This window comes from Diadema antillarum, unplaced genomic scaffold (assembly GCF_040938485.1).
Source record: "Diadema antillarum isolate AM-2024a unplaced genomic scaffold, OU_Dant_1.0 seq00001760_RagTag, whole genome shotgun sequence".
NCBI lineage: Eukaryota > Metazoa > Echinodermata > Echinoidea > Diadematoida > Diadematidae > Diadema > Diadema antillarum.
The window spans coordinates 270,863-289,991 of NW_027272442.1; the positions used below are offsets into that span (position 1 = coordinate 270,863).

General features: G+C 41.0%; 1 protein-coding gene across 1 annotated transcript in view; it reads right to left on the reverse strand.

The window, feature by feature from the left end:
• Positions 1-14,308, reverse strand: part of LOC139712107 (DNA polymerase theta-like) — a 32,933-nt gene extending 18,625 nt beyond the window's left edge. Inside the window, exons 1-14 of the mRNA XM_071623943.1 lie at positions 13,495-14,308; positions 13,023-13,316; positions 12,762-12,877; positions 12,053-12,209; positions 11,237-11,372; positions 10,049-10,242; positions 6,560-6,721; positions 5,743-5,889; positions 5,075-5,287; positions 4,172-4,314; positions 2,542-2,740; positions 1,804-1,955; positions 909-1,233; positions 260-503 (exon numbers count right to left, since the gene is read on the reverse strand). Coding sequence (XP_071480044.1) covers positions 260-503; positions 909-1,233; positions 1,804-1,955; positions 2,542-2,740; positions 4,172-4,314; positions 5,075-5,287; positions 5,743-5,889; positions 6,560-6,721; positions 10,049-10,242; positions 11,237-11,372; positions 12,053-12,209; positions 12,762-12,877; positions 13,023-13,316; positions 13,495-14,308 — 3,296 coding nt within the window. The remainder of the gene's footprint in view (positions 1-259; positions 504-908; positions 1,234-1,803; positions 1,956-2,541; positions 2,741-4,171; positions 4,315-5,074; positions 5,288-5,742; positions 5,890-6,559; positions 6,722-10,048; positions 10,243-11,236; positions 11,373-12,052; positions 12,210-12,761; positions 12,878-13,022; positions 13,317-13,494) is intronic.
• Positions 14,309-19,129: the final 4,821 nt, after the last annotated feature.

The following is a 19,129-nucleotide window of genomic DNA, read 5'->3' on the forward strand; positions in this document are numbered from 1 at the left end:
CTGATTACAGATCTATAATTCCCAGTGGTATAAGAGAAAAGTATGGGGTGCATGTAAGTTTCTGCAACACCCAAATATACAAAATGTGAACCTCGTAATTCTGGTTAATAATAATGGTAGGAGTGGAAATGCTTTAGACGTTTGTGTGAGTAAGACCATATGATTTTCATGACTGTTGCAACAGATTCTACAAGTGTGATGCAGTTAAGACCGACACACACACACACAGAACTACCTAGGCTAGGCAAGTTTTGCTCACCTCCTGAATGGCACTGAATTCCTCAGCAGCATCTCAACATCAGCTGGGTGGGAGGCGGCCAGGGAGGCCACTGTCTGGTAGCCCCCGTCGTACAGCAGCCTAGCCCGCTGGGCATTGAGGAGCGAGATGCGCACCAGGTCGCACAGCTCGCGCTGCACCCCAAAGTTGAGGCGGCTCTGGAACTGGGCCAGGAGGAGCTCCAGGTTCCACCAGCCCAGGCGATTGCAAAAAACAGTCACCATGCCTTCAAAATAGAAGGAGAAACAGAAAAAGAAGAAGGAGACAAGGAATAAAAAAAAAAAGAAGATGGGTGAACAGATTACGAAGAGCATAAGTTACAAATATATTACTCTTTGAGAGCAGTAGCTCTGTCTTCTACACAAAATGTAATGAACAGTGATGTGCTTCTGCAAGATATTGATAATGATTACCAGAGGGGCATGAGAGTAAAGTGTGTTGAGTAACTACATGTCAATGAAGCATTTTTTTACAGAAAATTACGAGAGCAGCTGAACACAGCATTTCAAAGATTGACCCTTATTAAACTTTGCATAAAGAATGAAAGAGCAGTATTGTAAGTCACAGATGTGTCTTTTACAGTACCGATAATTCAGTTTTCCCACCATGCCATATATCAACATTGACTCACCAGCAAAAGTACTAGCTGACTGCTGTAGAGACTGCAGCTGCCCGGTGGCGCAGTTGTACCGGTTGGCGACCACAGGCAGCGGGACCTCGTTCACCAGTTCGGCGAGGATCAGGGTGGTGTAGAACCGGCGGTGGATGGCGATGCTCTTCTGGACCTTGGCTGATCGCGAGGCGGAGGTGACCAGCCCCTGACTGGCCCTCATCAGGAAGGATTCCTCCACCCCCACCAGCTCGGCTACCCGCCGCTTGTCGGACGACATGCTCTCCCAGCTGCAGACGAACTGGTACCAGTCTGGCTGGAAGCCCTGGTCGTAGATGGGAGTCACCTGGTTTGGGTGTATTGAAATATTGCATTTGTGTTGACAGGTTTTGTACTCTCCAGCTTCAGCATAGTTTATTGTCATATATCTCAAAAACATGAATACATTGTTGTAACGCAAAATGCACAACATGCAGTATTAAGTCACTTTTTAATGGTCATATCGCTGTTAGGTGACAAAACCTTGTATTTCAACAATGTCAGATGTTCAGGAGAACAACAAAAAAGAAAACCCAACCCAACAACAACAACAACTTGGAAACCAAAGCACAATCATAAATGGGATTGGGGGTAAGAAAGTTACGATTGGGACAGGACATCAGTTGACTTATTATCTGACAATTTATCAAAAAAACAAACAAACAATTGCCACAAAAATTTGAGACAAGGTTTTGTCAGGCTAGGAAAGATATGCTGATATTGTAGATGGAAAAGAGCAGAGAAACATAAAAGAAACCAATGAAAAGCTAAAGCTTGAAGGAATTGTAGGTTTCCAAGGAAATAAGCTAACAAAAAACACAATGGAAGAGAAAAATCCCTTTGAGGACAGAAATATTGTGAATATAATCTCAGCTACCTGGTAGAGGATGTGCAACTCGTTCTCCAGGACAAAGTTCTTGCGGGCCGTCTGGAGCTCAGCAAAAACACGAAGGGCCTCGTCTGGTGAGAGGGCGGAGGCGAGGGTTGCCCTCCCCAGCTGGGTGGGGCAGTATCTCTCCTTGGTCTGTCCTGCTTGAAGGCAGGAAGGACATAGTGACAGAAGATTGAATTCATATAGGGTTGGTTGTGTGTAAGTGGCATTTAATCAAAAAAAAAAAAAAAATTCTCCTATTTGCCTACATGGGCATTAAAGAATACATGCTGTTCAAATGCATACTGACTTGTGTTGATTCACGACACCCTCAACATCACTTATGTGGTAAAACAAATATCCAAATACGTTCCATATCTTGCATTATGATTTTTTCCTACTATTTTTCATCAAGTTACTTGGATACGCCCATGAAAACACAAAACAAACTTCAAAACCACGATTCTGCTAGTCACTTCATTAACGCAGAAATTCACAAATGCGCCCATGAAAAAACAAAACATACTTCAAAACCAAGATTCTGCTAGTCACTTCATTAATGAAGAAATTCACAAATTGCTCCCAACTCACAAAATTCGCAAAATATAAAACCCCCCAAGAGATATATGGTATACCCGGTATAGAGTTTAAACAAAAACCAATCACAACCATTACCTTTCATTCTTCATTTTAATAATGATCAAGCATATCTTTCATTGGGAGATATCATGATGGATTGCATACCTCCAGACTCAACATTCTGCAGTCTGATGAATTCATTCTCTTCCAGAAACTTGACACAATGAAGAACTGCCGATTCCGTGTCCAGGTCCGACTCTGGGTCATTGGTTGCTTGACCCTCTGCGAGACTGGCTGCAAGGAGTGTGCTTGAAGCATAAGCCTTGACTTCGGATGGAGATGATGCGACACCACTGGCTATGACCTGCGTTATGAGTGACCAAAATGATGTAATTTAGACAATCAATACAGGATTTTGATTAAAAAACAAACAAACTGTGATCTTCATCGTATGGAGAGGGCAGTAAAAATCTTGTTTCATAAAGTACAACTTTATATATCTCGCTCCACAAAAAACAATCCGTTGCAGTGTCCAATCTTAACCATTTCAATCATTGGCCACACTTGAATATTTACAGTGTGTAGAATGTTATTCTCATGTACTTGTTCTCTCTTTCATGATGATATTTCTAGCATCTTATTTAACCCTCACCCGGCCGTTTTTTTTTTTTTTTGGTGTTCTGTGGCCGGGGGTTGGGGGTTGATTCAACCCCCCCTTGATATTTCTTATGTAATTTATTGTTTTATGAATTTCTTATGTATTTCTGTGTTTTTCGACCTTTTGTTTTATAATTTTTTTTCGCAAAATTCATGACAGAACCTATTTCAAGCATAATTATGCTAAAATTAATTGATTTCAGCCTATGGAAGTGAAAATAATCATATCTTTATGAATAAGAAGAGAAAACTCCATTTGCATAGACTTTATACACAAAATCACGTTTTTGAGCCGTTTTCGGTCTGACAGGCATGTATAAAAGGTCATGCAGCATTGTAACCGTACGGTATGGGCGATTTTCACGAAAATGATGTCAAAAGATGCACGAGACTCGAAAGTAAAAAGTCAGCGAACGGCGCGGCAAAAAGAATTCGCGTGGCGGAGAAGTCGCGAAAAATGTAGAGGGGGGTTGATTCACCCCCCTACCCCCCCTTTTACGGTTAAAGTCTGGTATGATATTTGGTTCCTACACATCTCCTGACAGATAGAATTAGTTTTAAATTTCATTCAATGACAATCAACTTGGAACTACTGCTGTCTTGTGTACTATGCAAAAGGACAGTACTGCACAACAGATGTTGTAGTCAAACTATTACAGCAGCTTCCTTTACAAGCCCTTAGGATATTTTGTTGTCATTTTTAGCATTTCTGAAATTTTACAGATATATGTAATCTTCAAGGAGACTTTCACTTCAGGACTGATTCTTGTGTTCATCATATCAAAGTTGATGCTACTACAAACCATTACCATCACTTGCGACCAGCAACCTGAGGTAAAACTGAGTAACAAATATCAAAGTACTGTAAAACGAGGAATTTTCGCGTGCACTTTAATTTCGCGAATTTCGTGAGCGCCAAGATTCGCGAAATTAAAATGCACGCGAAAGTCCTTGTTTACACTATATGCATTGAACGCCAGTGGCACTTTGCGAAAATTTCATGCCACGAAAAAGGCTGTCGGTTCCAATTCGAGAAAAATTCATGCCGCGAATATATCATGTTTTACAGTATTGAGAATTATACAAGATATATCATTATTATGCGTATCTGCACTTCTGTTGCCAATGCTTTGTTTACCTCAAGGATGGCCCTCTTAAGACTGTTGCTGAGGTCGTCTCCCGACCTCTTCACCAGGCAGCTCTGCACTGCGGGAAGCTGGGATCTGATGAGCTTGGATGCTTTCTCTCTCTCACTGGGCTTGCACACTAGGATGCTTTCCCCTGGGAATTTCATGCAAGAGACAGTTTTAAGATGCAAACGCCATCTTGATTGGAATTTGGCTTCCATGCAAGACCTTTGAATTCACTGATGGATAAATCAAGCTTATCATTCTCTGACAACATCCAAATTTCCAAAGCTCTATTCACTTGACTGAATACTTTGCTGAAAGTAAGGCACCACATGCGCATATGTGACTTGTGCTTATAATTCAATTCATTAATGTTTCTTCTTTGAGAATCAACACATGAGCAGGTATGTCAAGAATAAATGACCAGTAGCCGATGACCACAGTGAATGATGCTCACAAATCATGTAAGGTACTGCATGAGGAAAGAGTTTCAAAATAGGAGGTCAAATATTGAAGTATACTTATGGTAATGAGGAAGACAGTAGGTAACCATGACAACTCAAAAACTTCAAACATGTGATTGGAGTCCACATTATACATTCATGAGTGAGAGGAAATTGATTTCAGTACATATGATATCATTCAAATGAAGAATACTCATAAGTACACATAAAAACATTCAGATCTTCACACGATGAATGTGTTTGAGCATATCTCCCATCCTAATTGAAGTAACAATTAAAACAGCTGCATAAAATCAACACTGACATGCTACTAAGTTACGCTTCTTGTATCGAATATCCAACCTGTAGAGCAAATACGTAAAAAGGAACTTTATCATGTCAATTCATGATCGAGATGCAGAAAATAAAATAAATTTCAGTCTTGAGTGGAGGTCAGGGCTAGATCACCTTCTGTGTCCACTCCTTTCCTTCCTGCCCTCCCTATCATCTGTTTGTAGGTCAGCGGGTCGATAACCTTCCGATTAAACATCAGGGATCTGATGATCACCCTCCGGGCGGGTAGGTTCACCCCCGAGGACAGAGTGGAAGTGGCCACCAGGATTTTCAGGAAGCCTTGACGGAAGGCGCCCTCTATGATGTCCCTTTCATCAAAAGTCAGACCTGGGAGAATGAGAGGGGAAAGGGGGAAGGGGGAAGAGACAGAACTGAGAACTGTTGTAATTTTTCCTCTAATCTGAGCATATGCACCCATGCTCAACATGCAGTGGCTGAGCGGTGTCACAATTATCATTGCGGAGAGTCCTGTTGTAATTTTTTGGGGTACATAAGGTAGTATGATATAAAGAAGATAATGAATGAAGACGAATTCAACAAAAGTTCACTTTCTATAAGAAGTACACATTCCCTTGACTGGTTATTCCTTCATTCACTAAATCCACACATACTGGTATATATGGGTGAACTTGTCCTATAAAACACAAGGCTCTGGTGCCACTACAAAGCAGAGGTAAGCCAAATTGGTTGAACATGAAAAGGGCTACCATACTTTGGTACATGCATATTGATTAGGAGAACATCAATTTTGAAATGACAAGACTTGAAAGATGGGCACCTACCCGCATGGTGGTATGCCACGCCATAAGGAACGGTCTTGCGGAGGACAGGGTTGATGCTGACCGGTGTCCTTCTCAGCTGCTCCCAAACATCCCGCAGGGCGCGCTGGTCAAGCCTGACCGGCAGCATTTGAGAGGCCTTGGTGAATCCTGTTCGAAATTGAAGAAGAATTATGGAAGAATTCCAGCATCATTATCTCTTCACGTGTCACATATATGGCATAAACATGTTCATTATGCATGAGAAAGGAAGGGTCTATAATAAGCGTGTCATTTTTTGTTGCTGTTGTCATAAAAAGGCCTTGCTTGTCATGGTAAAATTTATATGTGTAATTTACAGGTGATCTAAAAGCTTCTGACCAAAAACCTTTTGATGAAGATATCAATTAAAATGAACTCATACAATACACATCTTGTGCACATGTCCCGTTATGTATTAATAACACAAATATATCATAAGTAAATTATTATGGCCCATATTCATAAAGATGGTTTAAATCAAAACCATGATCTAAATCTAGTCCATGGATAAAAAATAGCATAAAATAGGTGCAACTTACATATGCCAGCATCACCTCATGGTTATCATTGGATGTCTGTTGGCGTTCATGATCTGTCAAGCACATTTCCATCGAAAAAATTTGAATAAAACATGGACTAAATTTACACCACCTTCTTGAATATAGGCTATTGAGTCTACCTTATTTTAAATTAAACTTATAATGAAGAATTGTTCAAAAAAAAAGTCAAAGAGAACTACAACTGGTGCACTGTAGTAACTGCAGCTAGTTGGTGCTCTTGTTGCAACATCAGTCAATACCTGTGCTGCCCGTGGGTAGTTGCCCCTGGTGGAGCCTGTATATCTCCCTGGCGACCGTCTCACACAGCTTCTCACACCAGTTCTTGGTGGGGCAGAAGATGAGCACCCCGTTGCCCTGGGAAACGGTCTCCAGGCACAAAGTCACGATGTGGTCTTCGTCAGCTTTAGGAGACGGAGAAAACAGGAATACAGACTTTATAGGTCAAAATGCAAGCATTGCACCACTTCAATTACAGTGGACTCCCTTTATTATGCAGCCCTCAGGACCAGCAATTTTCTTTTGTTGTATCAAAATTTTGTTGTAACTGAACAAATAAACAAGGAAAGACATAGTGGGGATAATGTTGCAGCATACATCTTTATATCATTGTGTTAAACCGGAATTTTGTTATAAACGTGTTTGCTATAATGGGAGGGCACTGTAATATAGAACTTGGCCTAGAAGTAGAATTCTTACGTTACGTTATGCCGATGTTAGGTTAGAAATAATTTTAGATTGAATCTCGGTTTCTTTTTTTTTTAAACTCTTACTGCATACTACATGAATTTAACTGTTTAGTACAAGACTGTTAAACAGAATAATTGAAACAGTGATATATTTCTGTTCTTTTCAGAAAAAAAAAAGGTCAGAAGATTCCCCAGAGCGTGAGACGGCTGAGACATAAAAAACTTTAACAAGCCATTCTGAGAGCAATCAAAGCATTGCTGAAGGACCCTCTTGGCGTGTAACACCAAAACCTCCTCTTCCACCAGATACCAACCTAGATATCGCAAACTACAAATGTACAAAAAGAACGGAGAAAGGCACAGTGATGAGATAAGATTGAAGCTCAAAGAGAAGAGAATTCCACATCCGCAAAGTCATATTCCCAGCTTCCGAATTCAAGGACAAAAGAAGAGAGTCTGGTTCCGCTATTACGATACTGTAAATATGATTGGTTTCAGATTTATCCATTCATTTCATACTTTGAAAGTGAAGACGGATTTTATTGTCTTCCATGCATTCTATATCCACCAAAAGCTATTCATGGTGTACCGGGCAAGGTTTTGATATTGCGGCCTTGCTGCAACTGGAAGGATGCTAAGGCAGACCTAGCAGAACACAGTACACTTGAACACCACAGAAACGCAACAGCCTCCATGAATGTGTTCTACACGACAATGAAAAAGGCCAGAGACAAGGATCGATCACAGTCTTGCGGAGAGAGAGAGAGACTACCGGTTGAGAAAAATCGGCAGTTCTTGATATCAATCATCAAGTTGATTGAGTTGTGTGGTCGACAGGGCTGGGTGCTGCGGGCCATAGAGATGACTCAGAATCTGTAGCTCTTAACCAGGGGAATTTCAAAGCTCTTTTGAATTTCCGAGTAGATGCCGGAGATGAAGAGATCTGGGGCCCGTTTCATAAAACTTGTCATCAGTGACAAGTTGTTATAGATGTGACAAGCTACTGAAATCCTTGCATCTGGCTGAGAGCAAATTTGTCATAGAAATGAGACAAGTTTTATGAAACGGGCCCAAGGAGTCACCTTGAAAAACTCTGAAGAATGCACTTTACACTTCAAAGACCTGTCAAAATGACCTTCTGAAGTGTATGAAAGATTACACGTACATCAAATTATTGTGTCTAAGTGAAGGCGCAGCCCATTGGAGCTCTGTAAGCAATCGAGGCTGACAAAGTCAAAGTATGCATGAAATTGCACGATGACCAACATAATTGTAAAAAATTTCCCTACCGTGGGAGGGGGGACACCCCCCTCCCACATCCTCCCCCACTCGCTCACTTCTCTCGCTCAGGCTCGGTCACTTCGCTCCCTCACTTTGCGCCCCCCTCCCTTTACGGAAATCCTGGATCCACCCCTGTAGCTTTATCCATTTTTTTCAGAATCTGGGTCATGATGAACACACAGCCTAAAATACATGCTGAAGTTCAGAGAATATGTTTTTTAATGTTTTTGTAGGTGCCTTGTCTATTCACTCAGATGTCTGTGATGCTGAAAAAATGAAACATCTGACCGGAGTAGTAATGGGATTTAATCTTTTCTAGACACTTTTTCCTTGTCTCTGTGTACTTAAAATGATTGGTGTAAAAGATAGAAGTTTGAGGACTAAGTTGGAGTATTTGGAACTTTATAAGACTGTCCAAAATTGTGTTTAAGAATTGTCATGTCTGTGACATTAAAAATGCCAAAGTGCAATATGATCTGTGACTGGTTGAAATGGCACCACTTGACATATATTGTTTATGTTGTGATGAGCTGTCATTCACTGTTGATCATGAATTCTGACACAGGTATTATTAAACGTTGAAATTAATGCACTTTACATTAAAATAATGTACTTTACTTTGAAATACCCCCCAAAATACCCATGGTAATGCATGCGCTAATAATTTAGCCTAGAATCAATGAACTCCAGACTCATTGTTACCCTTTCATGATATTCCATTTTACCTGAAACTCTATTTGAGTTGATTGTGCAGTGTAACAGTGGCTGCTCACATCATCTTCAATGTAGTTTAATAGTTCAGGAACCGTGCATGAACTATTTACAAATAGTGTTGACTGATTCTTAATTCCAAATTGTTCAGTTTTCTGTTATTGTGCAAATAATCTGGTATAGTGCATTCAAAGTCACGCTAACTATTCATGTGTTATAAACTGCACTGGCTGCGTCCTTGCAGCCATGACTCTTCTGTACTTGTGCATGCAATCTGGTATATTACATTCAAGATCATGAACTATTCATGCGACATTAACTGCACTGACTGCGTCCGTGTACACATAGGTGTGACTTTTCTGTTCCTGTGTATGCAATCTGGTATACATTGTACTGCATTCAAGATCATGAACTATTCATGCAATATAAACTGCTTTGACTGTGTCCGTGTAGCTGTGACTCTTCTGTTCTTGTGCATACAATCTGTTATACTGCATTCAAGATCATGAACTATTCATGCAATATAAACTGTATTCACTGTGTCCTTGTCGCCATTCAAGATTACAGACTTTATGCAACATAAACTCCAATGGCTGTGTGCTTGCAGCAGGGATTCTGCTGTTCTTGTGCAATAAAAGGCAAATTCCTTGCATGAGATAATCTCTACCACAAAGTCATGCCTTGGTATACACATTATGAAATTAGCTGAACTTGACAAAATGTTCTGACTGTTTGTTTGAAGAGGAGAGGCCAAATGGCTGATTAGATTGATACCCCCTCCCCCCCCCCAGCAATACACACACACACACACACACACATCAAGATACAGACATCAAAACAAACACACAGGCATTCCAATACAATTTGTATGTATGTGTAGATACACTATCTGTATTCTCTTCCCTTCATTTCTGTGTGTCCTTTCATCGTAAGTCAATCAAAGTGTAAGTCATACTGTCAAATGAAAGATGAACTCTATAAAGTTGTAGAAGAACTGATGAGTTAAGACAGCCTCTAGTGGTCAACAAGTCACATCGATCTCTCACTGACCTTTGACCTCAAAGCGAGGCTCCACCTCGCGGACCCGGGCCATGGCGTTATCGTGCAGGGTCTTGCCAATCTTGACGTGCTCTGAGAGAGGGACTGGCCGGAATTCAGTCCGGTAGAGGTCAGCCTCGAGCCACCTGGCCAGTAGGTCTAGGTTGGGCAGTGTGGCACTCATCCCCACAACTTGGATTGGGTTACTGAGGTTTAAAAAAAAAAAGAATGAATTTAATGAATGAATGAATGAATGAATGATTGACTGATTGAATGAATGAATGAATAAATAAACAAATAGATAGATGAATTATGACGATAATAATGATTGTGATGACCATGATAGTATTACCAGTACCAGTAATAGCAATGATGATAATGATAGTAGGGACAATGTGATTGATTGTAATAGTATTGTTATCATGATAATTATAACACTTACTGTTATTATCATATGCTCATGATTGTCCTAATAACTCATCATTGTTATCAATATCATAATTATTATCATTATGATGATGCTGATGATGATTATCATTATTTCCACTATTATCATCATCATTAAGTTAATCAGAATACTAATAGTAACCATAGCAATAGGACAATAAGACAGAGGAACAGAAGGAAAAGAAGAAATATGACGAAGTTCACAAAATGAGAACAAACGAGTCTCACACTATCAAGCCTCAGTTTGGACTGCCACTATTCATGCATTATTTTCAACCCCCCCCCCCATGTACCCAGGGGAGACCACATGTATTAAGTTGCATAGTCCCATGATACTGCAAATGTTGATATTTTTGCACTGAGCCGCTAAAAAGTGGGTTTTTGCATTCATGCTGCGCAATTGCTTTAAACTCCTGTTTTCGTCCACTCACAAAAAAGATGAGCTGCCTGGTCCATATGAATGTACTGCCTGCACAGAATCTACAAGTGTGCCACACACACACTCATGCTCAAACAAATACTACTAGGGCACAGGCACAGGCACGCACACACACAGTCGTATCAGGTAGGCACTGCTGATGGAGCCTACCATTCAACACTTTCAAAACATGAAGAGAAAACTGAGAAGATATATTTCACAGGTTCTAGAATTTACGTAAGCCAAAAGTAGCCAAAAACATGCAAAAATAAATGTCCTACAAAAATTTCCACATTTACAGTACACCACCAGAATAAAGTGATTCTATGATTCACCTCTGTTTGTCACCATCCTGCTCAGCAGTTTGGAGAGAAGTAGCAACCACGTAGCGAAGTTTTGTGAGGAGTAGTTCAAGGAGGTACCCTCGATGCGAATCGCCGATCATGTGCAATTCATCAACCACCACGATGCCTGAGTGGAGGGGTGAATGTCCATGACATGCAATGATCCATTTTTCCCCATTGAGAAGGATATGTTCGTATGAGACATAAATAATACAGTTGTAGCAGGACTGCAAATACTCACACATCAAAATTAGGGATGCTCCAAGGAGCAACGAGGGAGAAATAAGCATTTCAATAGGTGAAAAAAGTAATACTGTAAAACAAGAAACATTTGCATGCATTTTGAGCTTGCAAATTTTGCGAGAGCCACGATTCCTGAAATTCAAATGCATGCAAAGTTCTTGTCTACACCATTATATGCATTGAATGCAAGTGGCAAATTTCATGCAGCGAAAAAAGGCCGTCGGGTCCAATTCAAATTTATGACATTAGCACTCTTCAGCCCCTTGTCATGCCAACCTCTACTGACAAGAATAGCAGTAAATTCCAATTTGGAGCACACTTTGGCAAATTGATGACATTATATTCATTTATGTTCAATATCCAATGCACAAATGATTCATATGCACTGGAGAAAATGCAAACATTTTTACACAATCACACCCCTACTACAGATGAACACATACATTCACACTCACACACACATACACACAAACTTAAGGAGTGATTGCTGGTCGTTCAGACTCCAGAGGATTTACACACCAGCTAAGAAATGGATGAAGGTGTCGAAACCCCACTCTGACTCACCAAGCTGCCCAATCTTCTTCTCCTCGAGCAGTCGGTTGACCAGGCTGTTGGCCTTCTCGATGGTGCAGATGGCTACGTCCGTGCTGGCCAGACCACCGGGTGGGGAGTGGCTGCCCATGAAGCCATCCACTCGCACCCCAGCTTCTGAAAACATGGACTGAAAGTGCACAAGAGATACTGATGAACATACAAAAAAAAATACTGAAAAAAAAAGAGCAACTGAGATAACCATACAAAATCATGGGTACACTGCATAGAGAAAATTGGTGAAACACATGAATGGCCTGAAGCACAATAACCTATAAAGAGGAGCTATATATCTCTCACAAAAATTCATTTCTATAAACTGCTTTTTTTCCCCTGATGTTTGTATACCACAACTGTTAATGCTTACTCAAAAATTGTGTGTCATACATCCTGTGATAGAGGTAAGATGTGCATGTACGAGCACAGAGTAAGAAACAGAAAGATGGAGAGAGTCTCTATCCTTCTATTTCTTACTCTGTGCTCTTAAATGCACACGAGAGGAGAGAATAAATGTAATGGAAGAGAGAATCAGAAAAAAAAAATGCTACATATCTTATAAAAAATATTACTTTGATACAAATGAAACCTATCTGAAAACAAAAGGAGAGGTCATTAATGCACACTACTGGCACTATGACAGTAGAGATATGAAAATCAATCAAATTCTGCATAAATGTCATACCTTCAAGTAGAACATTTTCTCTCTGGATACAGAAACAAAAGGAAGAATGATAAGGGCCTTCTTCTTTGTTTCCAGAACTTTCTTCAAGACGAGCAGCTCAGCAACCAGAGTCTTGCCTGGGTGGAGAAACAACACAATTTACAGGCAAGTGTAAAACCTTGACATAGACATAATACTAGAGCACAGTATATAAGGTATTGTGTAGTACGGTATAGCTGAATATGTTGAATATAGTTTGGCTTAAATTCTTAAGTTTCTCACCTGCACTTGTGGGGGCAGCATACACCAGGTTACCTCCCTCCAGCACCCGCCCCACCCCTAGACAGTCAGCCTGCCAGGAAAACATCTTTGTGATGCCAGCCCGGTGGTACTGCTGGAGGACCGGGTCTGGGAGACCCCAGGATGACAGGAGGAGGCGATCCCTTGCGGGGGATGTCGGGGGAGGCGGAGAGATGGGTGACTGGAGTGGTGTGCGTTGCCGGGTGTGGCGCTTTGGATGGCTGGGAGTGGTGAGTGTGGAAGTGGTGGCCCTTGTTGAAATTCGTAATTCAAATCCTAAATGTAACAAGAACGAAAATAAAACTGAGTAAAAATGTTGTAGAACTGTGTATTGGTGATCAACGTATGAAGTAAACTACCTTACGTACACAGAATGCAACACAAATTATATGGTCTGCTTCACAAACAATGTGCAAGAAAGACTCATCCACATGCACACCGAAATCAAACTAACCTTTGGAATTTCCCTTGCAATGTCTCGGAGTCTCGGCTTCACAGGCTCCCTTTGTCTGGGTCACAGGTTTGGCTTCAGACACACACCGCCGCGCTTTAACTACTGGCTCACTTTGGCTTTGTGAATCTTCACAAAAAACATGAGTCACTTTTGATTCTTGGGGACCTGCCCCTATCAAAGACTCGGTTGTTTCAGCATCAATGAAAGAAGCTAGATAGCCACTACTTTCTCTCTTGTGAGATACTGGTACTTCTTCGAAGGCAATGCTCTTTACCATGACCTGTGTCGCTCTTTTGGACTGTGACTGCACGGAACTCTTGGTGGTTGGTCTCTTTGCAAACTTTGTCAATGGTTCTTGGAGCTCTTTGGAATTGCTACTCATGTTACTTGCATTTTTACCATTACATTCTGCTGCTAGCGGTCCATTCCCTGGAACCTGAGATGTGGTGCTGGCTGCTGGTACTAAAAGGGGGTTTCCCTGGGTGTGTCTTTGTTCAGTGACACTCCTTGACGTCACAGGCCGTCCTTGCCCGCAGAAACCACGTGCTCCGGCCACTGATCGTCGTTCATGTGGTGATGAACCTTCCCTCGAGTTTGCCATATGATTTTGATGACGCACAGTGCTCCATGAGTTCATTGCTGCTTTCTCGTCTCCACTGACAACGTCCCTCCGATGTGCTGTGCTCTTGCTTCTCTCTCGTTGCATACTCTTCCGGTGGGACAGGACACTGCCGCAATGGCGACCGTCCTCAAAGTTTTCCTTGTCACTTTCCTGGAAGGTCTGCACCGATCTGCTTGCACTCTGCCGTAGCATGGAGCCCGCCGGTACTGCACCAGACTGCTGGATTTTCTCTCGGAGACACGCCTTCTCTCCCTGACATTTGTTGAAGTCTGCCTCGGCCTGCTCGACTGCCAGCAGCACATCATCGTCAAACTCCAGATCTCCGCCGAAGGATGACTGGAAAGAGCGGTTGCCCATCTCTCTGTTCTGCTGCAGGGAGAATTTGCAGAACTAATTCAATATAAAACATATATATGGCATTATTGAAGCCTGTTAATCACAATATTGCTACACACAAAGTGAGAATATTTTAACAACATTTACAAATAAGTATGTGCTGTACATCTCACAAATGTATTCTCTATTTGGTGCTTGCAATAAATTGCATACACTGTACGAGTAAATGTTGAGTACTGAAGTATGATGTTATAGCCATTTATTGCTATGGAAACCAATTCTAAACAAGCTCACATAGCTCAAATATCTGTGAACACGTTCACAGGTTCAAACTCACAAGTTACCTGCATGTGACCAGACGGTGTGTGTTCCTTCTCAATTGGTGGTTGGGGAGATGTTCTGTGGTTTAGTTTGCGAGAAGGGGCGCGAATCTTCTCATTCTTTTGTGCCTCCCTTTCTTTTTCCTCTCCCATCTTCTGGCCACGTCCTTCATCGGGAGACACGGACGCCGCAGCTGGCGGGGTATGCCGGAAGATGTGCTTGCCCAGACGCTTCCTGTTACCCCCGCTCCCCGACGGCCCAAAGGAGTCGCCGTCAACATTGGGACCGCCATCTTGAGACTTCCTACCCTCTGCCTGGGAGCGTTGTTGCGAGGGGAGCGTCTTGGAGAAGGACCGGTCTCTTGCCGATGTCGTCTTCTGCTGTCTCCATGTCTCTGTTAGCTTTCTCATTCCATGCACTGCAAATTTTCAGGGATTTGCGCTGAAACCAGGAACAAGAAACAGCATTTGCCATTGCATGTATCATGTATCAAAGTCAGTCTTCACGACACCACAACTACATCTTTTGGTGCATAACAACAAGTCATATTATTAAAGTAGAAGGTGGTCTACAGGAGTACAGCACCATAATTTAGCTCCTGGTATTCAGTTATAATTAATGATGAAGAACAATTTGAAGGGTCACCACTGGTCTGTCTATGACTATGTAAGGAGTACACTTGCTTAAACTTAAATCTTATTCTTAAGTCCAGATCAGGTACCGTAGTATTTACAGTGCATGGGGAGAAAAGGCTGGCTCAAAACAATGAATTGATCCAAGCTTCACTGTGACACCAGGCTGCCGACCAGGGATACACTGGAAAACCTTAAAACCGACAGATCGGTCTGTACTGTTACTATTGCCATGGCCATGGGTCGTGGGGGATATGTTCCGCTGAGACTACATCTGGGCCTCTGGCTTCACGGAATCCCCTCCTACGTCCAAGGAGGAGAGCCGTAAAATTCAATAAATTATACAGAAAAGACTCCTCCACTCCAGACCACTACAGACAGACGGATTTTTCTGTCTATGGAAAACCTGGGATAACTGCGACCAGCCAAAATTTAATACGCGAACAAGGACTGAAGGAGCGCTGCGCTGCGCCCCACGGGGTTATGGAAAACCATGGGCAAGGCATTACGACATCCTCTTGCAGTCTTTTAACTGTTTTGGGCCTCATCTTGGGTTGATCTCGGCCTGATCTCTACAACCCCAGATACATTTCTAATCTTACTTAGTTTCTACTGTAGCGTTAGGCCTACGCCTAACACAGTTTAACATGTAGTGCACTAACTTGTTAGAGCCACTGCACTGCCACTGAATGCACTGCCATTGCGACCGGTTTACCCACAGCACAGCAATGTGATCATATTGGGCTACACACAGTAACACAACAAAAGACATGATTGTAACGTTAGAAGTAGCAGGCGCAGGCGTTCACTCGCTCGCGAGCAGCTTGCCAATAACACCAACAATCGGTTTGTTACGGTAGGAACAAGAAGTAAAATGCATAAAATAAGTGGCACTTAGGTTACAAAATATCAAATGCATAACATGAACTAAACAGAACTTACGAGGGTTCTCTACTCTGCCATGACGCTAGCCTGACCAGACCGCTGTGGATATGGAGCCAGCAAGGATTTTAAAGTCGCCGCATTTAATCTGTGCATCTAAGCATAGAGGGCGCCCTTACAAGAAGATCGCAATTACCATGAGATAGCCCTCTTTGATCCGACAGCCTGTTTTTTGATCTGCGTGAGTGTTGTGATTTTATCTGCTTACATACTCATAGTATCAACTGAATTGATCTGTAAACAACGTAGCCATGTAAGTTTAAAGGCTGTGTACAGTTCTGGTCGAGGTGAGGATTTAGCTTTTAACTTTTTGCGAGATATTCAGAAACCACTCTATGAGATGTCACAGAGCATGCAATTCTAAGGGGTATCAAAAGTTTATTTGATGAAAATCGGTTTTGAAGCAGTGGCCGAGATATCCAAAAACAAGGTGAAACAAAGAGATCCTAATAAAGTTGGGGCATGTAGTCTTTTATTATTATCACTTTTTTGGATATCTCAGCCATTTGAAGACCAATTTTCATCAAATAAACGTTGAATCCTTCTTAAAATTACATGCTCTTTCACATTTCATAAGAGGTTTTTCATTATCTCACTTAGGAATGTTAAAACCATGAATCCCCACCTCAACCAGCACAGTACAGCCCCTTTAAATTAACGTAAGCTGGATGCTACTCTTTCGAGATTCATTGAATTGCGTGGGATCAATTTACTACTCAGTATCAAAATTGAAGAGTTCGTTTCCAAAACCTGCTAAATCAATTTTTAATCATTTTCACTTTTTGGTAATCTATGCTTTATCACCATGCCCACAATCTGACACTTCCAATTCAATGAATTTCAATTTAGAAACATGAAACATTTAAGACATTAGAATGGCTTTGTTTCCAAACCGTGCTTAATTAATTTCTGTTTGTTTCCAAAACGTGCTAAATCCAGTCTGTAGGACAACCCCTTCCCCACTGACCAATCAGAAAACAGCATTACATAATATGACCCATTCTTGACTGACCCGGGGGTGGAGTGTGGGAACATGCTTAATGTGCACACAACTCAATGTAAAGCTGTACAAAATAAGTTTGCAACAGCAGCAGAGTGCGTTGCCATGGTAACAGAGAATTATAGCCTCAAAGTCAGGTTTAATATCAATTGCAGATCGAAGTACTGTTCCAGTTTTCAAGCGATATCTATGAAATTTGGCACTATGTTGAGTTCAAGGTAAAGTTGTGGAAGATATAATTTTCAACAGCAGTGGAAAATGCGTTGCTATTGTAACAACATATCATTATTCTCAAAATCAGGTAAAAGGATTACAAATCGAACGTACAGTGTGTGCAAGGTGGTAGCCTTGGTGACGATTTGCTGTCACAGTGATGAGAGTTTAAAATTCAGATAAATGTTGTTCATTCTTCTGTAGATAAATGTGAGTCCATGAAGTGTTGTCAATTATTTACATGAACACGTTCAAACTTCATTATTTGTCATTTTCTCTGAAGGTCTGTCTTAAGATTAAAGACATAATTGATGCAATTTAGGATACAATGTGAATGATGTGCAATTCAGAAGATATCAATGTACATGATCATGAGAGCTATTCAAACTTCAGTTTAAAAAAGCCTAGCCATTGTTGTGTAATAACGGCAAATGATTGCTATTCTGCAGGTTCGTTAATCCAATTAACAATAATACCACAACAAAACTGCACATAATATAATGCACTTGCACCCTAACTCACCTTTGCACTGCTGCATTTTGTAGCTTCCCTATTCGGTTTCACAATTTGATGTGTATTGAAAAAGTAATGATTTGTAAAGAAATAATAAGCCATATGCTTTTCAAGAGGCCGCCATCAAACTCATCAAGCTTCAGCTTAAGATGACGGTTTCCTGCATTTTGTATGTATTAATTCCATTAAATAATCATGATTTTCCAGTTGTTCTTGTAATCAACAGATTATGATTCACCTATATTCTACTATTGGTAGATTCATTTTGTGTTGGATATAATGTGAATAGTATTGGAAAATGTTATTGGATCAAAAGTCTTGAGTAAAATTTGTGGGGTTAACTATCGATTCACACCAAACATGGTCCGATCATATACACCGAGTTCATTCAACAATATCAAAAGAATATCGGGATCCCCTGGAAAGTAAGAGAATATCTTACCAAACATGCCCTGCAAATTCTTTATAATGCACTCATATTATAGTAGAGCAGTTAAGCCCTCAAAATCATGACAACTGTGCAAAATTTGACTAAAGCATGAAACTTTCTCCAGTGTTAGTACATACCATAAGATTCATCTGAAGATAGGGAGGTAAGTCTGATTTAACCTCTGATGACCTCCAGAGGTCAATGAACTTTAAATATCAGAATATTGATGTTTGGAGGCATTTGTGAATGATCTTGGTTACGCTGCACTAAATAATGCATTTGTACTACAAATCTTCCGTTTCCACAGGGCATTGACAGGTTTCTACCTTTGACCTCTGATGACCTTTAGAGGTCAATGACCTCAAAATACCATAATATTGATCTGTGATGTTATTAATGATAAACATGGTTAAGATGTGCAAAACATGCATATCTGTTTTACAATGAAATTGTCTTCATATTCCAAAGAGCACAGACAGGGCTCTACCTTTGACCTCTGGTGATCTTTAGAGGATGTACAACACAAACATATCTGTTTTACAAAGTAGCCCAGATGGCTGCTAGCACATAAAATAAAGAATAGAATAGAACAGAATAGAATAGAATATGATAGGATAGAGAGTAAA